Source organism: Pipistrellus kuhlii, unplaced genomic scaffold (assembly GCF_014108245.1).
Source record: "Pipistrellus kuhlii isolate mPipKuh1 unplaced genomic scaffold, mPipKuh1.p scaffold_m20_p_2, whole genome shotgun sequence".
In the NCBI taxonomy this organism is placed as follows: Eukaryota; Metazoa; Chordata; class Mammalia; order Chiroptera; family Vespertilionidae; genus Pipistrellus; species Pipistrellus kuhlii.
In genome coordinates this window covers 25,831,444-25,857,652 of record NW_023425515.1, presented here as the reverse complement: position 1 = coordinate 25,857,652, position 26,209 = coordinate 25,831,444, and the positions used below count along the sequence as shown (strand labels likewise).

At 40.8% G+C, this 26,209-nt stretch overlaps 2 protein-coding genes across 4 annotated transcripts in view; one reads left to right on the top strand and one right to left on the bottom strand.

Annotated features, from left to right (window-relative positions):
* Window positions 1-4,232: 4,232 nt before the first annotated feature.
* LRRC34 (leucine rich repeat containing 34) lies at window positions 4,233-25,839 on the top strand. 3 transcript variants are annotated; one of them, XM_045583662.1, is made up of 10 exons: window positions 4,233-4,362; window positions 5,076-6,209; window positions 6,967-7,031; window positions 8,741-8,824; window positions 12,576-12,704; window positions 15,212-15,307; window positions 20,082-20,236; window positions 22,388-22,543; window positions 23,512-23,638; window positions 25,497-25,839. In XM_045583662.1, the coding sequence occupies exons 2-10, from the start codon at window positions 6,134-6,136 to the stop codon at window positions 25,698-25,700; spliced, it is 1,092 nt and encodes a 363-aa protein (XP_045439618.1). In that variant the 5' UTR covers window positions 4,233-4,362; window positions 5,076-6,133; the 3' UTR covers window positions 25,701-25,839. The 3 variants fall into 3 exon arrangements, with proteins under 3 accessions (XP_045439618.1, XP_036300761.1, XP_036300762.1); XM_036444868.2 differs by lacking the exon at window positions 4,233-4,362 and having other exon boundaries at window positions 4,545-5,503; window positions 6,091-6,209; XM_036444869.2 differs by lacking the exons at window positions 4,233-4,362; window positions 22,388-22,543 and having other exon boundaries at window positions 4,546-6,209.
* The window catches only part of MYNN (myoneurin), a 36,339-nt gene continuing 23,130 nt past the window's right edge, over window positions 13,001-26,209 (bottom strand). Inside the window, exon 9 of the transcript XR_006742034.1 lies at window positions 13,001-13,223. The gene's annotated coding sequence lies outside the window, so the exon portion shown is untranslated. The remainder of the gene's footprint in view (window positions 13,224-26,209) is intronic.

Here is a 26,209-nt window from a genome sequence, read left to right as displayed (position 1 = left end):
GGCGGTGATCAGACTGGCAGGCAGAAGGGGTTAGGGGTAATCAGAACGGCAGGTAGGGGAACAGTTGGGAACCAGCAGTCCTGGATTGTGAAAGGGATGTCCGACTGCCGGTTTAGGCCCGATCCCACCAGGATTGGGTTTAAACGGGCAGTTGGGCAGTCAGACATCCCTCGAGGGGTCCAGATTGCAGAGGGTGCAGGCTGGGCTGAGGAACATCCCCCCCTCCATACATGAATTTCATGCACCATGCCTCTAGTATTTAACTTAAATAAGTAAATATACAAAAACTGGTTGTAAAGCCTGGATTTGCAAGAGCTTTGCTAGTAATTCAGCCACAGTAAATAAGAATGGGGGAATATTGATTCCTTATTGGCTATTTTCCCCCTAGAAATTGCTACTGAATGAGATCAAATTAACTTATTACAATCCAATGTTCCTGTGGTGTTTCTAAGTGGAATCACTTGTTGCATCATCATTTTAAAGAGTCAAGGTTGGATAATTTAATTAGCCCTTTTTTATGTAACTTTAATGTCCAAGAAAACCATTTAGGAAAATGATCAGCCCTTTCAAATTTACATCAAGTGTTGATACTTATGTTTCCATGTGTGATTACACACAAACCGAATGGATAAAATTAGGGCCCTGAGGTTACTATGGTAAGTGACTGACTCTCTCATTACATTTCTAATTAAAATCATTTTGAGATTTTGCCTAAAACTTTACCTGGGAGCTCTATTTTCTTTAATATAAATAAGCTAAAAGGAGCCTTAATTACCTAGGACTAGAAAATCATGTAACAGTAACATTATTCTTTGCTTTGATAAAAATTTCTGGGAAGCTATAAAATCCCTTGAAAAAATGTTGTCTCCTTTCAGCTAATACTGAACTGAAAGTTCCATATAGATTTCAGACATCAATGGAAAACTTTTCACAAGCAAGCAACTTGAAGGTATGCTTCCATCCCCACTGTCACCAAATTATTTATCTGAAATAGCTTCTCATACTTGCTTTCTTTAAATAGATTCAAAAGTTGCATCTTATCCATTTTACAAAAATGTTTCACCCTCAGTCCCTTCCCCCTACCATCAAATTATAGATCTAGTAACTCATTGAGCAAGCTTTTTCTTTCTCTTTTTCTTCTGTTTTTAAATTTGGGTTTTTCAAAATGTTATTTGTATCATGAGCAGGAAAGTTTGGGGCATTATTTCCCTATGAATCACTGAGATATTTTCTCAACTCATCAGAAAACAAGAATGTAAAACTTTTCATGCTACATACTCTTTTAATCCATGGGCCAAATCATTTTAAAATAACAAAACACTTGCTGAAACAGGTTTGGCTCAGTGGATAGAGCATCGGCCTATGGACTGAAAGGTCCCAGGTTCAATTCCGGTCAAGGGCATGTACCTTGCTTGCAGTAGGGGGTGTGCAGGAGGCAGCTGATCGATGTTTATAACTCTCTATCCCTCTCTCTTCCTCTCTGTAAAAAAATCAATAAAATATATATATTTTAAAAAATAGCAGAACACTCATTTTCCACCTGCATATTCAGTATCTAAACATTCATGCACAAACAACACCAGAGTCAGTACTTTATATACTTGTCAGAAAAATCAAATCAGGCATTTATTTATTCTGTTTCAGTGCTTGCTGGCACCTCAGCATCTGATAGCTGTGAAAATAGCTAATGAATATGCTAAATAATCCCCTAGATCCTATGAGTTCTATTACCATATTATCAGGATACACCATGCCTAGAACCTATTACTATCCACACTAATAAAAGAGCAACATGCAAATTGACCATACCTTCGAGACACGGTCAATCAGGAGTGAGTATGCAAATTAACCCAATAAATATGGTGGGTTAATTTGCATAAGCAGGCACCTGAGTCATCATTATGGCGATGACACAGGCATTCCACAATGCCCAGCTGCTCTAGGCCTTTGGGCAGCATGGGAAGGTGAAAAGGCAGTTCCAGCTAGAGCAAAGGCAATGCCAGCAGCCAGTGCAAGGAAGCCCCGTTCTTGCATGAATCTTCGTGCATAGCGTTTCTAGAAATTAAATACCAAGCCGTTGGCTTTCTAAATAGAATTACAATAAAAGAAACAATCATTTGGGGAAAAAATACTTCTGGATCATCTACAAAATTATAGTCAAGGACATATGCATTAAGTTATTTATATTAAGATATATCTGCTAAATTCTCCTACTAGAGGGTACCAGAGAAACATAAATGTTGTCTTTTATTGAAGCCAGGACTCCATATCCTCATATATTCCCTTTGGCTCCGACTTCTAGAAAGCTCAGATTCGAGTTAGACCTACTCTGGGTTCTTGACACATAAGTACCCAATGAATCCACTTAGGTTTTCTTCCAGCTAACTCAGCAACATCTCCCTCACCTCCCTAACACTCAGTGCTTCTCAAGGGAAGGTGTTTGTCTCCCCCTGCCCCCCCAACTATATCCCTCCTTTATCTGAAAATCATTTCATGAGGGGTAACGAGAAATACACTGATGGAACTAGGTTGTATATGTGATCAGTGTTTTTTTCATCATCTGTTTAGTATGCGTTTTGACACTGCAGGCTGTGTTTTTGTGTAAACACTGTTTCTGTTTCTGTTTTTGCTAAGGAGAATAGGACTGTAGGTTCTGTTTGGTTAAAGCAGCCCTTTTCTGTTTATTCTGTCTTGACCCTACTTATTAGTTCCTCTCTAAAACAAGAATCTGATTCTGCATTTCTTGCTCCCTTGGAAGAACATCCCTCTCTCCCCAATGCAGCAGCAATTAATTAATCCCCACCTCTCTGTTCTTTCCTTTATCTTCTTAACTCAAAAACACTTTAAGGGGGGCTTAGGGAAAGGCAGGTGCTGGATTGTACCTGCACTAGATTGTAAATACACTTTGGTATTTCAAGCCACCTGTCAACTTTGTTGGCAGCACATAGGGTGAGTGAACACATAATTGTCTGTTTTCTATCATCATCATCATGGTTAACCTGAAGCAATGCTATTTCAGGTGACGTTTAGACTCTGTGGGCACAGGGCTTCAAGAGACCTCTGCCTTGTACAGCACAACAATGTCCTGGCAGCGGAGCACTGGTTAGACTTGCCTGGTGGGACAGCATGAGGGAGAGAGGATTCAGGCATTTTGTTTTTCACCTTTGAACTGTGCCTATAAACAGCCTGGTTTCCCTTGGAGGGTCTCTGTCTGGCTCCAGGTCCTAGTCAGGGCCTTGGACTTCCTTCTCTTGAACCCATAGCAACCCCAAACAGAAAGCCTCCCCTTCCCTCCTTCCTCTTCTCCTTCGGATGTCCAAGTACTAAATTCTGATTATGCCACCCTGAAACTATTTCTGAGATTCGTCCCTTTCTTTTCATTCCCCCCAAGTCCAGTCTTAGCCGAGGCCTTACTACTTCTCCTGGGTTACTGCAGCTGCTTCAGACCTCATTTCCCCTGCGATGTGTCCAATCCATTCTCCAGCAGCTGTGCTCCCGAGGATGCACAGGACTCCACGTGGGCCCGTTCTGCCTGCAACCCTTCCTCTGCACTGTCCTGGGCAACCCCAAGTACCTGCACGCCTCCAGCACACACCGAGCAGCTCCGCCCTCTAGCGGGTTCACTCCACCAGGCAGGGCTTTACCTCCTCCAGCAAGCCCTCCCAGGTGCTCCCCAACTCTCAAAGGCTGATCCACACCGTCCCTTTGTGCTCCCTGAGCTCCCCGCCCTATCCGTGCCGCCATCTATCTCCTCTGCCCTTGGCCCCCACAGATGTGCGCACACCCTCTGGGGAGGCGACTGTGTCATAATCATCTTTGTGGTCCCGGCCCAGCCCGACAGCAGCGCCTCCTGTAAACCTGGAAAACGCGTCCCTGCAAAGCTGCGGGGAGCCCGGCCTCGGTGGGACATCCACCCCCGGGCGTACAAGGGCGTGATCTGGCCCCGGCTATGGCGACCGTGGAGCCCGCATGGCAGGGGCAGTCACACTGCCTGTCCAGACGGGGCTCCTGGCCCGTGTAAGTAAGGGCCGGGGACCCCGGTGCAGTGCAGGGCGGTGAGATCCGGGTCCCGCGGCCTTGCCCAGCACGCGCTCTCGATCCCCGAATCGCTCGAGCGCAGTGCGCTGGAACCAGGGCGCATGCGTGCGGTCGTCATGACAACGTCGTCATGACAACGTCGCCGCTGCAGTCCACGCCGGGACCAGGGCGCGTGCGCGTGGTCGTCATGACAACGCCGCCGCTGCAGCCCGCCGGGAGGGAGCAGCATGCAGCCGGAGAGGCCCGCCCGGCCGGGAAACCTCTACCCAACTCCGCCCCCAACCCAGTTCACTGCTCCGCTTTGGGGCCGGACCCAGACCTTCGGTAGCCAGAAGAAACAGGGTGTCCTTCGTCGCCCCAAACGCGCGAGGAGCATGGGAGCCCGGGCTGCGGGGTGGCAGGCTCCGCCGTGGGGGGAGGGGGGTGGGAATAGGGGTGAAGGTGGGGAAGGGGTGAAGGTAAAGAAGGGGGTTTTGGGGGGGGGGTCGGCGTGGCGGGAGCGTGCCCCGGGAGCCCCAGAAGGTGGCGGGAGCTTTGGGGCACCCCCAAACACGGGCGGGAGGGGACCCCAAGTCTCTGGCGGCGCGTCCGCCCTTCGCGTGACAGGTCGTCCCGAAGGCAGGTGTTCCTGTGGGCCTGCCACCTTGCCTTTAGGGTCTCCGGGAGGGTGACGGGATGCTCCTCTTGGCCCCTTTTTGTGGGAGCCCCGAGGCAGGGCCGGGAAGGGCTTCTCTCTGCGTTAGGAAGAAGCACTAGAGCTGTGTGCTGAGATGCCATCAACTCGCACGGTGTCCGGAGAGGGTATGGGGCAGCTTGAGGGACTCAGGGATGCCTCAGGTCCCTTCTGAATATAGATTCTCTGACAAAACTGTCTTTATATGAAGCCATTATAAGAAACCTGGAGTTGCCTTCACCCAGGGTCGCAGGGTAGAAAAGAAACGTGGGGATCAGTTTGATTCTCTGAACTCTCTGCCCTTGTTAACTAACTGCATGCGTTTGGACAAAATATTTAATTTCTCTGGCATTATTTTCCTCAGCTTCCAGGCCTGCTACATACAAAGGTTAGTTCTCCTTTGATGTCATTTCCAAGGTAGTGTCTGCCCACCCTCCGGTGGGTGCTTTTGTGGACCTCGTTCTCCAAACAGCGTTTTTATTCTCTCTGGTTCCTAACTTCTGTCTCTCTCCTCTCTTTCTGCCAATTCTGTCTCCTTTTCTTCCCCACCTGACTCTGTACACACACATTCATCTCTTTGGAAGAAGTGCAATTTTGGGAGAGGGAGGAGCTCTGGGGTGATTAATGCGTGATTGAAAGGTAATGATCATGCATTTATGTCTCCAAAGCTCCAGAACCTATTACCTCCAGCCTCCGGGAATTTTATTACAATCTATGTGTAGAAAAGTCACAGAAAATTAATGATTTTGTATTGCATCAACTCAAAGGAGCGGATGAAGAAATCCAAAAGCAGTAAGGAAGAAAAATAATTGATTATATCAATAATATTCTGTGATATTCACCCATGTGAAAATCCTGGAATACTGAGTGATTTCAAAGCCATTTGCACGTGCTTGGTAAAATGGACATATCTTTTGATTCAGAGTGGTAGATTGTCACTGTTAGTAGTTCTCGAGGTGGAGAAGTCGTTGATTGTTGCTGTTAGTAGGTCTTGGAGGTAGTGGAGTACAGTGACTGGAAAGGACACTAGACCAGCAATCTCCAACTCTGGGTCTCCAGGTTTGTCCTTAACTCCTATTTGCTGGTAGTTATACAAATCATTGAAGTCTTCAATGTTACTATCTACCAAGTGGGGATACTTTTATGTGTGTGTGTGTGTGTGTGTGTGTGTGTGTGAGAGAGAGAAAAGCTAGGTTATACAGTATATATTAAAGTGCTTAGCAAAATCTGTAGAATATTTAGTAGTTTTAAGTGACTTGATGTAAATCTATATTGCTGTACATATTTGGTTCCGATTAATGCTATCCATGTTGTTACTATTTACACATGAAGAATAAAATCCTCTTATTTCGTTACTGACTTTGTTTGTATTTTAACAGATCAGAAAGGATCACATTAAACCTCGCTGGTAACAATCAGTCAATGCCAGTGGAAAGAATAACAAATGAAGATTTTTTAGCTCTTTTTAAAACTTTAGAGAAGAATCCATATATTAATGGTATAGTCCATATCTATACTAATAAAAGGGTAATATGCTAATTAGACCGAACATCCAACTTTTTCTGAACAAATCCAAAGTGGCAGAGGCAGTTAGGGGTAATCAGGCCGACAGGGGAGAGCAGGGGGTTAAGGGTAACCAGGCCAGCAGGGGAGGGCTGTTGGGGGCATTAAACAGGCAGGCAGGTAAGTGATTAGGAGCCAGTGGTCCTGGATTGCGAGAGGGATGTCTGACTGCCTGTGTAGGCCGGATTCTGCAGGGCCTAAACTGCCAGTTGGACATTCCCCAAGGGATCTCCGATTGGAGAGGGTGCAGGCTGGGCTGAGGGCCACCCCTCCCCCCAATGCACTAATTCTGTGCACTGGGCCTCTAGTATTAATATAATTATGGTCTCCTTAAGAATCTTTGCCCCTGCTTTTTCAATTTTTTTTAAACAAACAAAAAAAATTTTTTTTTTAATTTTCAAGACAGCTTTATTTTTAAAAAATATATTTGTATATTTGATTTAAGAAAGTGAGAGAAATATCAATGATAAGAGAGAATCATTGATTGGCTGCCTCCTGCACTCCTCCTACTGGGGATTGAGCCAGCATCCACAGGCATGTGCCCTTGACCAGAATTAAATCTGGAACCCTTCTGTCCAAGACCCAACTCTCTATCCACTGAGCCAAACCGGTTAGGTTGCCCCTGCTTTTATTTTCCTGCTTTATCTGTCCATTATAAGGAACATCAGCTTTTACTCCTCTGTGTTCTTCAGGTTTGGATCTTAGATATAACTTCATAAGTGATGCTGGTGCATACTATGCTGCGAAACTGCTTCAGGTATTATTTTACTACAAAACATTTTGTCTTTCTTTTCTTTTTTCTTTTCTTTTCTTCCTTTTTTTCTTCCCTTCCCTTCCCTTTTTTCTTCCCTCCCCTCCCTTCCCCTCCCCTCCCCTCCCCTCCCTTTTCTCTTCTCTTCTCTTCTCTTCTCTTCTCTTCTCTTCTCTTCTCTTCTCTTCTCTTCTCTTCTCTTCTCTTCTCTTCTCTTCTCTTTTCTTTTCTTTTCTTTTCTTTTCTTTTCTTTTCTTTTCTTTTCTTTTCTTTCAGGGGTCAGTAAAGAACCTGCCCTTTCTTTGGAATGTGCAGGGTTTGAACATGCTAAGCCTGCTAAGTTAACCCTTTATTGCAGATTCATTTTGGAGACACCCAAACTGAAATGCTGCATTATGGTTGCATTTTATGTAAGAAAGACAGTGTGGTCCACTAATCAGAGAAGTTGTACTTGAAATAGGCGCTTGTCTGTACTGTCAGTTAAAATAAACTATTTAGAACTGTATATATCTTTTTTTTTTAATTTCTCCCTTATATTGGCTTTTTAATTTTGTAACTACTTTACTCAACCTCTTCTTCTAAAAGCATTTTTAATGAGTTTAAAATGATCTTAAGCTGAGACCTGTTTGGCTCAATGGATGGAGCGTCGGCTTGGGGACTGAAGGGTCCCAGGTTCGATTCCAGTCAAGGGCATGTACCTTGGTTGCGGGCATATCCCCAGTAGGGGGTGTGCAAGAGGCGGCTGGTCGATGACTCTCTCTCATCGATGTTTCTAGCTCTCTATCTCTCTCCCTTCCTCTCTGTACAAAATAAATAAAATATATTGAAAAAGAAAAAAAATTAAAAATAAATAAATAAAATGATCTCAAAATTTTCAGACCCATGTAATGGCGCACAATGTAAGTGCAGAGGTGAAGATAAAAAAAATGAAGAAACCATGTTATTCTCAGGGGTCAGTAAAGAACCTGCCCTTTCTTTGGAATGTGCAGGGTTTGAACATGCTAAGTCTGCTAAGTTAACCCTTTATTGCAGATTCATTTTGGAGACACCCAAACTGAAATGCTGCATTATGGGGTCAGTAAAGAACCTGCCCTTTCTTTGGAATGTGCAGGGTTTGAACATGCTAAGCCTGCTAAGTTAACCCTTTATTGCAGATTCATTTTGGAGACACCCAAACTGAAATGCTGCATCAAGACATTCTTTGTATTTTTTATTATACTTTAATTTATTAAAAGATGAGAATAAAAATGCAACAAAATCTTCAAGACATTCTTTGTTCTATTTATAGTGAAACTAAGTCGATTGGCACACCCACAAAACACAAGTTTTGCAAAATGTCAAGTCCTGACTGTGATATATTGACAACACTTGAAATGTATTGAAAATCCATTTTTGCACTTGGTTTCAGTAGAGCTGGTTACTAGAGCTGCTGAGTCATCTTTTACAAACTTGTACACTATGGTTCAATATTCAAAGCACATTCATTTGGTCAAAATTGAAGATAGTCCTTTTCTTTATTCTATATTGCAATTATATTTATGTTTAAATGAGAATAGGGATTTTTTCCCCCTTTAAGTCTAGCAAAAGAAACTAGACTTTCAGACTTTCTGGTTTATAAAGATTTTCTGTTTTATAAACAGTTACTTAAATAAAACAGCTCATATAGTATTGATTTTTAATAACGCATGTTGAATGGCTTCTTTTCCTTATTGTAGAAACAACACAATTTCATTTACTTAAACCTTATGTTTAACGATATTGGGCCCAAAGGTGGAGAATTGATTGCTAAAGCACTACATGTAAGTAACATTGTATTTGGGAATTTTAACTTCTGATATCTTGTAACTAACAGAATCAAATGTTAATGTGAATTTATATTATTTTAATATTGTGGGGGTGTATTTTTTATTATACTTTAATTTATTAAAAGATGAGCATTATATGAGCACTTTTGAACTCCTTTTTAAAAGTATCAATAGCTTAAATTTACATACATACAATTTACCCTTTTAAAGTGTTCAGTGGTTTTTAAAATATAGTCACAGAGTTGTGCAACCATCACCATTATTAGTGCTTTCATAGCATTGTCACCCCCCGCCCCCTCCCCCAAAAAAAGAAGGCCTGTGCTCATTAGGAACCCCTCTCTGTGCTCCTCTCCCCACTCACCAGCCACTAACCCACTTTCCACCTGTACCAATAGATGGCCTGTTCTGGGCATTTCATGGATACGGAATCATTCAATATGTGGCCTTTTGTGACTGGCGTAATGTTTTCAAGGTTCATCCTTTTTATTGCCAAATAATATTCCATTGTATCGGTATATCACATTTTGTTCATCCATCTGTTAATGAACATTTGGGTTTCCACATTTTGTCTCTAATGAATTATGTTACTATGACTACTTACACATGTTTTATTTTTCATGGGTATATACCTAGGAGTGGAATTTGTGGACCATTTGGTAACTGCTTAATATTTTGAGGAACTGCCAAATTGTTTTCCAAAGTGGCTGTCCCTTTTTACAATTTCAATACCAATAAAAGAGTTTCCCAGTTTCTCATAGCCTCACCAGCATTTGGTACTTTTTTTAATTTTAGCCATCCTACTGAGTATGAAGAGGTTTTGTGGTTGTTTTGATTTGCATTTCTCTAGTAAGCAGTGATGTGGAACATCTTTACATGTGCTTTTTTAGCCATTTACATATATTCTTTGGAGAAATATCTTCAAATTCTTTGCTCATTTTAAAATTGGATTATTTGTCCTTTTAAATTATAAGTGTTTTTATATATTCTGGATACAAGTCCTTTATCAAATGTGTATTTTGCAACTATTTTCTCATTCTGTAGGCTGCCTTTCACTTCCTTAATGGTGTCCTTTGAAGCACAACATTTTAAAATTTTAATAAAGTTAAGTTTATCTATTTTTCCTCTTCTTGTTTGTGCTTTTGGTATTATATCCAAGAAGGCTTTGCCTAACCCAGTCACGAAGATTTACACTTATTTTCTTCTAACGGTTTTATGTTTTAGCTTTTCATTTAGCCCTTTGATTTAGTTTGAGTTAATTTTTGTATATGATTTGAGCTAGAAGTCTAACTTCATTCTTTCACCTGTGGGTGTATCCAGTTGTCCCACTGCCATTTGTTAAGATGATTCTTTCCCCTTTTAATTTTCTTTGACACCCTTGTTGAAAACCAGTTGACTATAAATGTGAGGGTTTATTTTGTAACTCTCCATTCTATTCTTTTAATCTATATCTGCCTGTCCTTGTGCCAATCCTACACTATCACAGCTACTGTAGTGTTGTAGTAAGTTTTAAAATCAAGAAGGGTGAATCCTTTGTTCTTTTTTCAAGATCATGTTGGCTCTTCTGAGTTCCTTGTATTTCCATATGAATTTTAAGATCAGTGAATCAATTTCTGCAAGAAAAGCACCTGGGATTTTGAGAGGAATTGTTTTAAATCTAAAAATCAATTTGGGGAGTATTGCCATCTTAATGATATTAAGTCTTCTGGTCCATGAATATGGGGATATTTATTTAGGTCCTTAATTTCCTTCAGTAATGCTTTATAGTTTCCAATGTATAATACAAGTCTTGACCTTCTTTTGTTAAATGTATTCCTAATCTTTTATACTTTTTGATATTATTGTAAATGGAATTTTTTTAATTTCATTTTTTGATTTGTCATTGCTCATATATAGAAATACAATTGATTTTTTATATAATGACCTTGTTTCCTGCAGTCTTGCTGAACTTGTTTATTAGTTCAAACAGATTTTTCCTTTTTGTGTGGCTTAAGATTTTCTACATATAATATGCAAACAGAGATGGTTTTACTTACTTCTTTTCCAATTTGGATGCCTTTTTATTTATTTCTTGCCTGATGGCCCTATGTAGAACCTTCAGTACAATCCTATATAATAAAACCCTAATATGCAAATCAAGCAAAAGATGGAACTACTGGTCGCTATGATGTGCACTGACCACCAGGGGACACATGATCAACATAGGAGCTACCCCAATGGTCAGAGTGCTCCCACAGGAACACTGCTGCACTCGCCAACCATGAGCCCAGCAGCCAGAAGCTGGGCTCATGGTTGGCGAGTGCAGCAGTAAAGAGCAAGGGGTCCTAGACTGTGAGAGCCCCGAACTGCGAGAGGACACAGACCAGGCTGAGGGGACCCTCTCCCTCCTTCCTCCCCCCCCCCCTGCATGAATTTCATGCACTGGGCCTCTAGTCTACATATATAAAGCCCTAAGCAACTGTTAGGCCATTCGACAGGTTGCTATAATGCACACTGACCACCAGGCGGCAGTTGCTCAACACAGGAGCTGCCCCATGATGGTCAGTGCACTCCCACAGTGAAAGCTCCGCTCAATTGATCAACGGGCACTAGATGCCAGCTTTACAGCTAGCAAGCGCAGCTGCAGTGTTGCGAGCCTCTCTCACCTCTGTGGCAGTGCTACTGTAGCAGGGCAGGATGAGCAGGAGCAGCGGGTAACCAGCCCAAACTTGGGCTCCTCCCCACTGCACTACTACATCCCTTGGGGGATCCCTCGGGGGATGTCGGACTGCCGGTTTCAGCCCGATCCCAGCAGTCTGACATCCTCTGAGAGGTCCCAGATTGCGAGAGGGCACAGGCCAGGCTGGGGAACCCCACTGGTGCACAAATCTATGCACTGGGCCTGTAGTGTTAAATGCGGTGAGTTTAGATTAGTTTTAAAGACAACTATTTATACTTAATATTTTCATTAAGACAATGAAATGTCCATAACTTTCTTTGTGAAAATTATCCAAAAAGTGGAATGAGAAAAGAAATTAAACTTTGAGAATGTTTGAGAACTAGGTCTTTTAAAGCAAACTGATTGCTTAATGGGTCTCCTTTGGGGGGTGACGAAAATGTTTTGCAACCAGCTAGAGGTGATGACTGTGAATATACTAAAAATCAGTGAATTGTACACTTTTAAATGAATAATTTTGTGTTATATAAATTTCACCTCAATAAAAAAATGGTATAATATTCTTAAAAGATAAATTTATAGATTTTTTCCAAGGAAAAGAAAGTTTATTAAAAGTCTGCTTTAGCCAAAACCGGTTTGGCTCAGTGGATAGAGTGTCAGCCTGTGAACTGATAGGTCCCAGGTTCAATTCCGGTTAAGGGCATGTACCTTGGTTACGGGCACATCCCCAGTGGGCGGTGTGCAGGAGGCAGCTGATTGATGTTTCTCTCTCATTGATGTTTCTAACTCTCTATCCCTCTCCCTTCCTCTCTGTAAAAAAGTCATTAAAATATATTTTTTTAAATCTGCTTTATTTAGTGGTTATTGTTTGGCATTTGTTTCCTGGGTATTCTTTCTACTGAGCTACTATTAATCTAGATTTTATCTATTATGGGAAATTGAATGTCACCCTTAAAGACTATATCCAATTCCATCTCCATGAATAATTGATGAGCCTGCAAATATAGTAAAATAGTCACCTAACTCATACTCTGAAGAAAATTCTGTGGGTTAAAAATCTAACAAAGGTTTAATTTTTTTTTTCCTTTTCAGAAGAATACAACTCTGAAATACTTAAGAATGACTGGAAACAAGATTGAAAATAAAGGTGGAATGTGTTTTGCTGCAATGTTACGAATTAATTCATCCTTAGAGAAGTTAGATCTGGGTGACACTGATCTGGTGAGTAAATTGCTTATGAGAAAATCACTCAGATAATGGATCATTTTCCCTGGAAACCAGCATAGAGACCAGCTAAATGATTAGACTTGTCCCTAATGTCTAATATCTGAGAAAAGGCTGCTTAAAACACACACACACACACAAAAAAAACTAGGCATAATAGTGCTTACTTAATAAATCAGATTGTTGTAAATGACATTATAGAAGAATCTCCAGTATAATAAAAATCTTACTAAATTTCCATCCATAACCTTTCTTAACCTGTGTGGGATTTTAAAAGAAAAAGACTGTAATCATTTTAATTAAACAAATACTACTTTATTAGTATGATACAATTTTTTTTTTTACGTTTGAAAATATTTTGAAGTGAGTAGTTGTAGCATAAAAATCTAAAATGATGCCAAAAACTGCTCTGGGCCTTCCACTTGCCTGATGAGGTATGTGGGGTTTGCATGGTTTCAAATTCCAGGCTTCATTTTCTGAACATACTTTCAGACCTAGAGGCCTAATGTTGAGAACCTGTTGTATAAATTAATGAAAATTACTGGAACACTAAAACAATAAGATGGGCCAGGAGGCTCCTAGGAATAACAGGTTCTGCAGCTTTAAAAAGTAGTAGCCAGTATAGCTCTGGGAGAAGCATTAATTCAATATATACCCTCTATACATAACAATCACAATCCTAGATTCCAAGGACATAAGAGTGCACAGGATGTGGTCTCTGCCTTCTTTCATAAAGCCTATAATTAGTTGGGACAATATCAATGAACAAATAGAGAAAAGTGCTGCGAAGATGGCCAAGTACTGTTTATATTGGGGAGGAGGTAATTCGCATGATAGATGGGTGCCTAAGACTGAGGAAGGAATATTTAGGAGTCATGAGAGATGAGAAAAAACTGCTTTGGAGAGGTCTATGACAGAACATTCCAGGCGAGGGGTCCAATATATAGACTCTGCTAGTACTTCTCCGTGTGTGGTGGAGGCAGTATTACTGCTACAGGTTGAGGTTATTTTAATCCTTACGTCCATGTCTTGCATATGCTTTCTATTTATGTCAAGGGATTATGGTTTTCCATTTACAGTAGTGACACAAAGGTATCTTTTTTAATATATTTTTATTGATAACATGGAAGAAGGGAGAGGGAGAGGGTTAGAAACATCAATGATGAGAGAATCATTCATTGGCTCACACCCCCTACTGGGGATTGAGCCCACAACCTAGGCATATGCTCCGACCAGGAATTGAACCAGTGAACTCCTGGTTCATAGGTGGACACTCAACCACTGAGCCACCTCAGCTGGGCATGACACAGAGCTTTCAAAAAAGTGAAAGAGTTGACTTAATGGGAAAATATTAGGTCAGTAGTAAAACTGCCCAGACAGAGTGGCTCACTTGGTTGCAGTTTGATTACAGGTCAAGACACATACCTGAGTTTTGGGTTCAGTTCCTGGTTGGGAGGAGTATGGAAGACAACTGATTGGCGTTTCTTTCTCTCCCTTCCTCTCTCTAAGCATGTCCTTGGGTGAGGAAAAGAATACTAAAACTGATGTTCAGATTGATGGTAAAATCATGAGGAAGGAACATGAATAATGAAATATGAAGTCTGGCAGGTTTTAAGAACTGAAAAGACAGAGGCTGGCCAGGAGTTAAAAGAGTGCCTCCCAGTGAAGGTGGAGGGGTTTACTAGGGGCCAGTTTCAACAAAGGTTGTGTGGGTTGTGGACGTGGGTCATGGGAAGCAGAGGGGATTTTATTATAAATGCAAGTCATGGAAAGGCCTTAAGTTGAGGGGTGACATGATCTGATTGGTGCTTTCAAAAGATCGTTCTGGTTTCTCTGTGGAGAATGAGAGGGTGGCAAGAGGAAACCCAGTGACCACAGAGGAAGTTACTGCAGTCGCCCACATGGGCGATGAGGACTGGGGGTAGGGAAGTGGCCACAGAGGTTCCCTAATCTGAGACAGAGGTAGAATCTGTAAGACTCACTGATTAGCTGGATGGGAGGGTCAGAGGACTGGGGGAGTGAATGGAAGCACAGGTTTTATGGTAACACAGCTGTGTAATTAGGCCCACCCAATAGGGTAGAGAGGGAGGCCTGTGGGAGCGGTGGACATGTGATCAGTAACCCTTTCTTCCCATGTACACTTAAAGCATGATGATAAAAGAATGCTGGCACAGGATAGGTGTTCTCCGTCAAACAGAGCCCTAGCTGGGAGTCTCATGAATCTGAGGGCTTAGGAACAAACCTAGAGGCAAACACCCTAGCAGATTCTCAGATCCTGAAACACCTCATGCATGTTATCAATAGGTGTCAGGGCAGGGAGAAAAGAGCATAACAGTTCTATCTGAATTTGGTCAATCTATAATTAAGGAGCAGGAAATGCTTAAACATCTTTAAGCCACAATTTTGATTTATCAGATTCCAGATTATCAATCTTGAAATACTTATTTATAGGGAGTTAATTTATATACTTTGTCAGTTTCCTTAATGAATTTACCTGTTTTTAGGGAATGCAGAGTGTGATAGCATTTGCTACAGTCCTGTCTCAGAACCAGACAATTAAAGGAATAAACCTAAACCGACCTATACTGTTTGGTGAGCAGGTATGTATCCCCAGTAACAGTAGTTATTACCACATGCGAATAAAATGAAGGTACTGCTTACTGAATGTTATGTCAACATTCACAAATGCATTGTATTTCTAGAATGTAATCTACTATTTATAAAAAAATATTTTAAAGGAAAATTATTACTTCTTGATACGAGACTTAAATATGTTTTAGATGTTGCTTATTTAGCAGCAAACATATAATTCTTTTTCTTCTCAGAAACTCAAATTCTCAGTGAGTAAACCTGTGATAGGCAAAGTAGTTCAATCCTATCAAATAAAGAGGGGATACCGCTATGCAAATTGACCATCATGTTGTCACAAAGATGGCGGTGCCCACCTAGTCCCCTCAGCCCTGCTGGAGTCCACAGTCCTTTCAACCCAGCCGGGGGGCAGCAGGTACGTGATGCAGCCGGACCCACCCTCAGCCCCCCAGCTGCCGGTGCAAGTTTTGGATGTTGGCTGCCCAGCTGCCTAAGGTCGGCTTGAGACATAGGCAACCTCAGATGTCAGCTGCCCAGCTGACACCCGAGGGGCAGGCAAGCCTCAGATGGTGAGTTGCCCAGCCACCCAGTGCTGCCAGAGGCTCAGGTATCCAGGGCTGGTCGAGGTTTGCGCTGCTGGCAGTAGCAGCAGCAGAGGTATGATAGGGGCATTGCCTTCCCCTAATCACCAGATTGCCTCCCGCCCCTGAGGGCTCCTGGACTGTAAGAGAGAGCTGGCCAGACTGAGGGACCCCCCTCCAGTGCATGAATTTTCATGCACCAGACGTCTAGTGAAAGAATAAAAGATTAAAGTTTTAAAGGCTGGATTATTATATAAGGTGGGTGTAAACTGTTTTACTGTTTATTTCTATTCTATTGCGGTGACTGAACCATTACATTTTTGAAATCATGGGTAATCATGGCAGAAATGTGTGTGCATAACAGTCTGGGAAGTCTGAACTTGCTCCTTTAGGTAAGCTGCATGCTGGAAACAGACAGATAAAATGTGGTTCCTACTTTCAAGGCTTCTTGCTCCTTAAAATTCTTTTAGATAGTTTTCCTTCCTTGTCAGTTGTAAAAAGCTAGTAAACAAGAAGCCATTTTATTATTGATCTAAACGAAAACAGAATACTTACTAAAATTTTTTTCAAAGTACTTTGTCGTCTTTAAATTATCTATGTCATTTTCCTCATTAGTATGAGTTATTAAGAATTAACTATATATTTAAAAATATATTTTTTTATTTCAAAGAGGAAATGAGAGGGAGAGATAGAAACATCAATGATTAAAGAAAATCATTGATCAGCTGCCTCCAGCATGCCCCACACTGAGAATCAAGCCTTTAGCCCTGGCATCTGCCCTTACTGGGAATCGAACCGTGACCTCCTAATTCATAGGTTGACACTTAACCACTGAGCCATTTCATCTAGGTGAGAATTAACTATATTCTTTTTTTAAAAAAATATATTATATTGATTTTTTTACAGAGAGGAAGAGAGAGGAACAGAGTTAGAAACATCGATGAGAATCATCGATCAGCTGCCTCTTGCACATCCCCCACTGGGGATGTGCCTGCAACCCAGGTACATGCCCTTGACCGGAATCGAACCTGGGACCTTTCAGTTCGCAGGCCAACGCTCTATCCACTGAGCCAAACCGGCCTCGGCAAGAATTAACTATATTCTTAAAGTATTTTTAATATTCATGTTTTGCATTCTTTGCATAGATCTCTCTCTATGAATCATTTCTGCACTTTCCTGTATCAAAATTTTTGGAATTTTACATGTTAATTGCTTCATGTACATAAATACAATCTGTTCAACAAATACAGAATCCTCAAATACAAGCACCCTTCAATAAAAGACCAGCAAAGTACCTGACTCAAAGTAAGCATTCAGTGAACTGCTTCACTGGGGATTCATTCATTTGTAAACATCTGCTGGGCTGGTGTCCTCAGTGGTTGAGCATCGACCTATGAACCAGAAGGAGGTCACAGTTGGATTCCCAGTTGGATCACATGCCTGGGTTGCGGGGTCCTTCCCCAGTAAGAGGCATGCAGGAATCTGCTCATCATTTTCTCATCATTGATGTTTCTAACTCTCTCCCTCTCATTCTCTAAAATCATTATAAATAAATTTTAAAGTCACCTTTAAAAATGAACATTTGAATGCAACCCTAAACCAGACACAACTCTGGGTGTTAGACTAAGAAGTCAAACATATACTCAGCCTTTGTCTTCAAGGAGCTTCCCGTCTACATGGGATGCGATGAACAAGTTTGAAGGGTGATATGACTAGGGGATCTTGGGAGCTTGAGGACGGGCAGCAAAATCAATAGAGAGGGATGAGGAGCAGCTGGGAAGGTTCTCAGATTGAGGGCATGACGGATCTGAAGGCTAAACATTTTCTGGATTAAATGTCCCAAGGAAATAAATGTTAAACTCTATGAAATCATATGCTGAGTGGCTTCACTACTCCCCAATCCACCCCAAAATAGTAATTAAAAGCCCAGACCCTTACTCTCAGTCTGGAACTTCCGGGCAGTCAGCTACACTCTGCTTTCTCTTCCTCTCCAAGGCAGTCCCCACCCTCCCTGAGTACTGCTCTCCTCTTAAATGGCTTGTTGGCCTCATACTTCGCAGTTCTGAAATGTGAACCTGCAAATTTATTCCACTTAAGGATTTTACTGTTCACTATCTGGGGAGAATAGACAAACATCAATGCCAGGTGCCACTCTAGGCAAATTAAGTCACAAACTTAATGAATGGGGCTAAAAAAGAAAAACAACAACAAAAAAACCCTTTACTGTATCTACATGATACTAGTCCTCTCTTTCAAACTTCTTGACCTAAAAATGCAATCAAGATGCACAACACAAATATGCATGTAGTATGTCCTCCATTCCAGGCAGCACCCACAGCAACACTGGACTCCCTGGGGCATCAGTCGCCAGCCACCAACCGATGGTCCATGAGGTCCGAAAGGTTGGCCTAGGGGTTCAGTTTGCATTTCTTAGGTTGGTAACTACAGCTTCCGCTTGGGTGTATCTTTTCATTGTCAAAGCAATAATATAAGCAAACCACATACAAGATTATAGAATATTGAAGGAATAAATGCTTTGCAGTTTCCTTTAGAACTTACTTTGTGCAGGTACTTTTATTTAATTCTGGTGGGAGTATAATTTTACCTATTTAACAGAAAAGGAAACAGACTCAGGTGAAATAATCTGCCCAGTAATATAGCTAGTAAAAGGTAAAGCTAGCAGTTGGGCAGTTTTATTGTAAAGCTCACGTGCTATTGCTATGTGGTTTCATTTAACTTTTAAAGTTTTTCTTAATGTACATTTACATAATTAAAGCATATGTAGTTATTGTATTTATGGTCAGCATTTTAGTGACTATAAAACTTACTACAAATTCAACTATCATTCAAGAGGACCAGAAAATACTTGGGCCCATTCATTTTAAGACACATTTTGATTGTTAAAAATTTGAAATGCTTGGTATTCAAATCCTCATTGAGGTTATATTCCTTTTGCCTGGGAACAGCTATATTTTGGAATTAAAGTCTTCCAGCCTGGCTGAAGTGGTTGAGCCTTGAACTATGAACCAAGAGGTCAAGGTTTTGCCGAAATCAGTTTGGCTCAGTGGTAGAGCGTCGGTCTGTGGACTGAAAGGTCCAGGGTTTGATTCCGGACAAGGGCATGTACATTGGTTGCGGGCACATCCCCGGTAGGGAGTGTGCAGGAGGCAGCTGGTTGATGTTTCTCTCACATCGACATTTCTAGCTCTCTCTCTCTCTCCCTTCCTCTTTGTAAAATATCAATAATATATATTATATATATATATATATATATATATATATATATATATATATATATATATATATATAAAGGTTTGATTCCCGGTCAGGGAACATGCCCAGGTTGCAGGCTCTGTCCCCAGTGGGGGATGCATAGGAGGTAGCTGATCAATAATTCTCTCTCATCATTGATATTTCTCTCTCTCTCTCTCCCTCTTTGAAATCAATAAGATACATTTTAAGAAAATTCTTCCAGTGACAAGAAAACAGATTAAGATATACTGTATTTAGACATTTGGGATGATTATAAAAGGAGGAATCGAATATATCAGTGGGTTAAAATTGAGTGTATTTTAAAAATAGAGTGGAGACTAAGAAATGTCTTTGTATCTTGTCTATTAGGAGGAGACTAAGAACAAAGTTTAGGAATATATGGAGAGTCAGGAATGGTTTAGAGTAGGGGTGTCGAACTCAATCAGAGAAGGGGCCAAAATCTAAAATCCAGCCTAAATCGCGGGCCGAATGGTTTACTGAACAGTCATAAACTGTCATTATGATGGAAACGCAGTGGAGTGCAGTGATGACAGCGCGGTGCAGGCCACATTGCAAGGCCTGGCGGGACGGATTTGGCCCGCGGGCCTTGTGTTTGACACATGTGGTTTAGAGACTTGAGTGGACAGCAGTAAGGGAGTCAATATGCTCACTATGTCATAAGACCAGTTGGTTTGATTTTTTTCCTTTTGGAATTATTCTTTTTCTTAATGATTATTATGGTTTTTAAAACTAGCCTCTTTTACATCATTTAGTAACTGCATTTTGCAAGTGCCTGCTGCCTGTTTCTAAGACAGTAAAGATATCACTTTACTGTCTTAGAAACATATAAAAACATATAACATATAAAAACATATAAAAAGATATATGTCCAGAACAAACATCCACTACTTCAAAATTATACTTTAGAAAAACGATTTTATCTATTTTTTAGGAAGAGTCCACAGTCCATCTAGGCCACATGTTAAAGGAGAATCACAGCCTTGTTACACTACACCTGAGTAAGCATAATGTGAAAAATCCTGGCCTAAAACAGTTATGTGATGCACTATATTTGAACAGAAGCCTGCGCTACCTTGATGTCAGCTGGTAGGTAATAATTTATACAGTAAGTAGTTCAAGTCTGGGAATAGTCGATCAATATTCATATTTTGTTAGACACTAATTACAAAGATTAGAAAACATAATCGCTGTTGCCAATTTTTTATCCTAAGCCTTAGAATTTATTTAGTTTATATTGATATTAATCACCTAATAACTTGAGTAAGCAATTTAATTATAAACACCAGAATGGAAGCAACATTTTATGACAAATATTAACTTTTTTGGAAATTGAGTAAAATAAATATTTAATGAAATAGAAAGTACTATTTATCACTGTAAGTTTTTAAGTATGTTCTATGAATAAAATAATATTTCAGCCCTAGTCAGTTTGGCTCAGTGGATAGAGCGTTGGCCTGCAGACTGAAGGGTTATGGGTTGGTTCAATTCCAGCTAAGGGCACATGCCTGGGTTATGGGCTCAACTCCCAGTAGGAGGCGTGCAGAGGCAGCTGATCAATGATTCTCTCTCATCATTGATGTATCTCTCTCTCCCTCTCCCTTCCACTCTGAAATCAATAGAAATATATATTTTAAAAATACTTTATATTTTAAAATATCTATATATAAAAGGCTAATATGCTAAGTGTCCAACCATCCAACCAGTCGCTATAATGTGCACTGACGACCAGGGGCAGACGCTCAATGCAGGAGCTGCCATGATGTACAGTGGCCATTTACAGAGAAATGACACCGTGGACCCTGAAGCAACAGTACACCAAATCATAGCTGATGCTACCAAGATCCTGTGGTGCAAAATGTGGCCCACAGCCCAGCCCAGCCCAGCCTGGAAATGGCTATGGGCACTGGATAGTGACGTCATGTAGCAACGCCAGGCTTCCTCTAACAGGCCATTTAACAACAAACAGCAATACTGATCTGGCACCCACAAACTCACACTCAGCTTCCCCCAAGTGGGACACAGGCCCTACTACCACCCTGGAGCGACACCTCACCATATTGTAGCTGACACTGCTGAGACCCCATGGCACAAATGCAGCCCACAACCCAGCCCAGAAACGGTTGCTGTATGCACCGGGTAATGACATCACGTAGCATCGCCCGGCTTCTTCCTAGTGACTAGCCTTGAAGTTTCTTCAGCCCAGGAACATGACTTGCTTTATAGCCAGGAGCAAACATTTCACACTTGAACCAAATGTCTGTGAAGCATTTTCCCATGCCTCCTCTCATTTGATCCTCACAGAAGTCCTGGAGTAGGCAGCTAGGAGACTTCATTAGCCGGAAAATGGAGATTAGAAAGTTTAGAAATGACTGAGAAGAAATGATGGACCTTGAAAATGGCTTCAAGGTTTTCTCATTACACAGAATATAGTCAAACACTGCTACAGTTAAATATTTTACCCTTTGTTCTCCCTGCGTGATCTATAATAATATGTTTTATGTTGTTATTTACTGCTGTGTTGCTGACAATTACCTGAAAGAGAAGTTGGGGTGCTTTACTGGGCTGGAAAAAGTTTAGCTATATCAGAAAGCAGGTCTAATTAAGCAAGTTTATTCTATATTTGAGGCCCAGTGCACAAAATTCATGCACTTGGGGGGAGGGGGTCCCTCAGCCCTGATTGCAAGAGGGCACAGGCCAGGCCAAGCGATCCCACCAGTGCATGATTGGGGCCAGGGAGGGATGTGGGAAGGCTCCAGGGTGTGTCCAGTCCATCTTGCTCAGTCCCAATCAGCTGAACCCCAACAGCAAGCTAATCTACTGGTTGGAGCATCTGCCCCCTGGTGATTAGCACACGGCATAGCAACTGGTCAACTGACTGCCCCCTGTTGATCAGTGCACATCACAGCGAGCAGTTGAGTGACCTTAGCATGTCATTAGCATGTTATGCTTTGATTGGTTGAATGGGAGACCGACAACCAGACACTTAGCATATTAGGCTTTTATTATATAGGATATAAAAAGCTAAGCTGGCTCTTGCATGTGTGATACATATAAAGCTATTGCTAGTACCAGTTGCACACATGTGTTTCAATCTGTCATTGTATATCATAAATTTGGTTGACACTTTTATTATAAAGGGCGAATAGTGATATTAAAATATTCCTTCTAATTAGTTCCAATGTGCACAAATTTGTGGACCGGGCCACTCATTATAACTACATATTTTTTCTTTTCCAGCAATAAAATAACTCATGATGGAATGGTGTTTTTGGCCGATGTACTAAAAAGCAATACTACCCTGGAAGTAATAGATCTTTCTTTTAACAGAATAGAAAATGCAGGAGCAAAGAATCTCAGTGAAACTCTTGCTTCACACAACAGGACTCTTAGAGCGTTAGTATGGTTTTGTAACAGAAAAACTTAAATATGACATCAAACCACTTAACTCTTAAGATTCATGATAAACTCATTTTCTAAACTGTCATATTAAGTGTACAGTATATATTTCTTCTAATTTTCAAAGGTACCTTTAAAAATTAGATTGATTCTAGTTAGGATTCCTTGAAATCAATAAGAATATTCAATTCAATAATTAAACAGCTTTCACTGTTTAACCTGAATTCTAAAAATCAAGAATGAATCAAAGAAAATATTATTGCTCTTGCTAGTGTTGCTCAGTGGTTAGTGGTCAGACTATGCACCAAAGGATTTTGGGTTCAATTCCTGCCCCAGTGAGGGTGAGTGCAGTGTGGGAGATAACCAATCAGTGTATCTTTCTTACATCAATCAGTGTTTCTCTCTCCCCTCTCTCCCATCCCTTTGCACTCTCTCTACTAAAGAATTACTTGGATGAAAAAAAATCTACCCCCAAACACTTACTGGATAATTATAAAACAATTTCCACAATGTAGGTAACTCTACTAGGGGCATGAAGCATACAAGCAGAAAACTAAGTTTCTCAGGTCTGAGGAAATACATAGTCAGTATTTTGACTATTACATTAAACGTATTTAAGAATAATGCTGCCGAAACCGGTTTGGCTCAGTGGATAGAGCGTCGGTCTGCGGACTGAAAGGTCCCAGGTTCGATTCCGGTCAAGGGCATGTGCCTTGGTTGCGGGCACATCCCTGGTAGGGGGTGTGCAGGGGGCAGCTGGTCGATGTTTCTCTCTCATCGATGTTTCTAGCTCTCTATCCCTCCTTTTCCTCTCTGTAAAAAAACCAATAAAATATATTAAAAAAAAAAAAAAAAGAATAACGCTGAGACTACAAAATAACCTGTATGCAATAAAAGATGCTAACTTAGGCATTCTCTTTTTGTGGAAATACTAGTTTCCAAGATTACTTTTTGTTTTTCCACAGGTTGTCAGTAGTCAGCAACAACATAAAGGGAGAAGGGCTTGTTGCACTTTCAGAGTCAATGAAAACAAATGCCACTCTCTCTAATATCTACATTTGGGGAAACAAATTTGATGAGGCTACATGTGTGGTAAGTTTTTTTCTTTACTGAAAATATTTTCTAGGGTCTTCTCTGTGACATTAGATATTTACTTAAAATTATTTACATTGTGTACAAGTGCATTAGGAATGATTACAAAGTAGAGCGAGACACTACAATTTTGATAAATTTTAACATTAAATCCTAAAAATTAGCTACTGGATTTTTGATTGAAATAGCAAAAAATATCAAGTGCTACACACACGTATATATGTACACACACACACACACACACAAATTGTGTCTGGGACGCTGTAATGTCATGACTGCTGAGCAGGAGGCTGCACGTGCAGGTGGGCAGGAGGGATTGCCACAGTGAGGCAAGCCACGGATGGCACAGGCCTGGAGAGAAGAGGGCCTGCCAGCTGCGGTGCGCCGGCAGTCCCGCCTCTGCATGTGAGCTGCAGAGGAAACCCCTTTCTCACAGCTCATTGGCTAAGCTCCCCGTACGCCACCACTCACAGCGTTCTTGGTAACTTGCATAATAAGAATCTAAGACGGTGATCTAAGGTTTTTCCACCTCACTCCTAGAGGAAAAAAACAAAGGTCCACTGCTGGAGGGGCTAAGAAATGTCATCGCCTGCCCTAGCCGGTTTGGCTCAGTGGATAGAGCTCGGCCTGCAGATCGCAGGGTCCAAGTTCGATTCTGATCAACCTAGGTTTCTTCCTGGCTGGGGCCCAGGTCAGGGCTCATGCAGGAGGCAACCAATCAAAGTGTTCCTCTCACTTTGATGTTTCTCTCCGTCTTTCCCTCTTTTTTCCACGCTGTCTAAAAATCAATACAAAAATATCCTCAAGTGAGGATAAAAAAAAAAAAGAAATGCCATATCCTATGAAAGAGACATCTTGAAAATGCCTAAAGAAAGTTTGTCATTTTTTCATGGTGAAGGGACTGGAGTCCATGTTGATGAAAACACCTTGGTGGCTGCGGTGGCTGGCAGTGGCAGTAGCAGCAGGGTGATGGGGGCAGTGGCTTCCCCGATCATATGGTCACTTCCTGCAGTGGGGGAACGGGCCTAAGCCACCAGCAGGACATCCCCTGAGGACTCCTGGACTGTGAGAGGGGCTAGGCTGGGCACAAATTTTCAGGCACCGGGCCTCTGGTATGTATATAAAGATCACATACTAGAAGCTAAGTTTTTACAACTAATAATGACAAGCTAAAGCAAAAAACAGCTAGACTTTAAAATCTTTTACTGTCTAAATTTTTGCCTTTCTCTGTAATTGCAACCTTACTGACAAACCAGTTAAACTTGCTTTTATGACAACCTTACACAGATACCATGATCAATAAGCAATATGCAAAGTATTGTAATTTCTCCAATGAAGATAAAATTAGGCCGCCAGCCTGGCCAGCATCTAATACTATGGGGATTATCTCTCTTACCCTAAATATGTAGATTAGCTTTAGCAAGTTCATGAATTCCATATAGTTATATGACAAAATCTGTGCTTCTTTAATTTTCTGAGAAATGGATCCCTGGTTATCATCAGATCTTCAAGGACATATACAATAGCCCTCCTCCTTCATTTAAGAACCTCTGTGGGACTTGACATTTTTTAACATGGGACTTTTCAGTCCACAAAAGTGGCGTACAGAGAATTGGTAACTTGGGGAGTTATAAAAAATAAACACATTAGAGATGTTTTTACAAAATTTTAATTTCATTGTGTGAAATTAAATGAATAAAAACCTAACTACAGTACCTGTAAAGTATAAAAATTCAGCAATGTTATTCAGAATACTTTATTATAAACTGCAAATTAGCACAGCCAATTTGTCTTAAGTATTGTAAAATGAATAAACTATTTTCTGAATGATATAGTTTTTCTTTCTTAAAAATATCAGGCATATTCAAAGTTAATTGAAATGGGCCGTCTAAAACCAGACGATACAGATGTACAGCCATATAAGGTGGATGGACGTATGTATCTTTCAGAAGTCTCCAATGGCCTTAAAAGGCACTATTACTGGACACCAACTTATGGAGAAGCTTTCAGCCACTCGTCTAATGCAGGTTTCAGCCTTGTACCAGTAGGCCACCAGCTATGACAAACAGCTCTAAAATAATTTTCACACATTTGACTTATTATATTCACAGAAATGAACATTTTATTGCCTATTTCATAAATTAGGACAAGTTACTTTTATCAAACATGTAAAAGATATGGCTATATTAAACTGTGTATTATCCGTTATGAAAAAACTGGATACTGCAATTTTTAAAAGGAAATTTTACAAAATAGAAACTACAATTTTTATACCCTGAAGGAAGAAATCAAGGAACTTTTTATAAATATAACCAAGTAGTAAAATAGCACTCAAGAAAAGGTCATTATAAGTATGCTAACTATAAGTTGTCATAAAGTGCTAAAAAGGTTTCAGGTGGTAGATTCTCAGGGAATTCCATGGGGTTTGGGGGTTGAAAAACATTTTATGTCTTATTTAGGTATTACAGATGGGTGTTGATACAATCTCACAGATAAGGTAAATAGGTGTAAATATACACATATACAAATACATATAAAAGTATACTTTCCAAACAAGCCAGTGCTACCAGT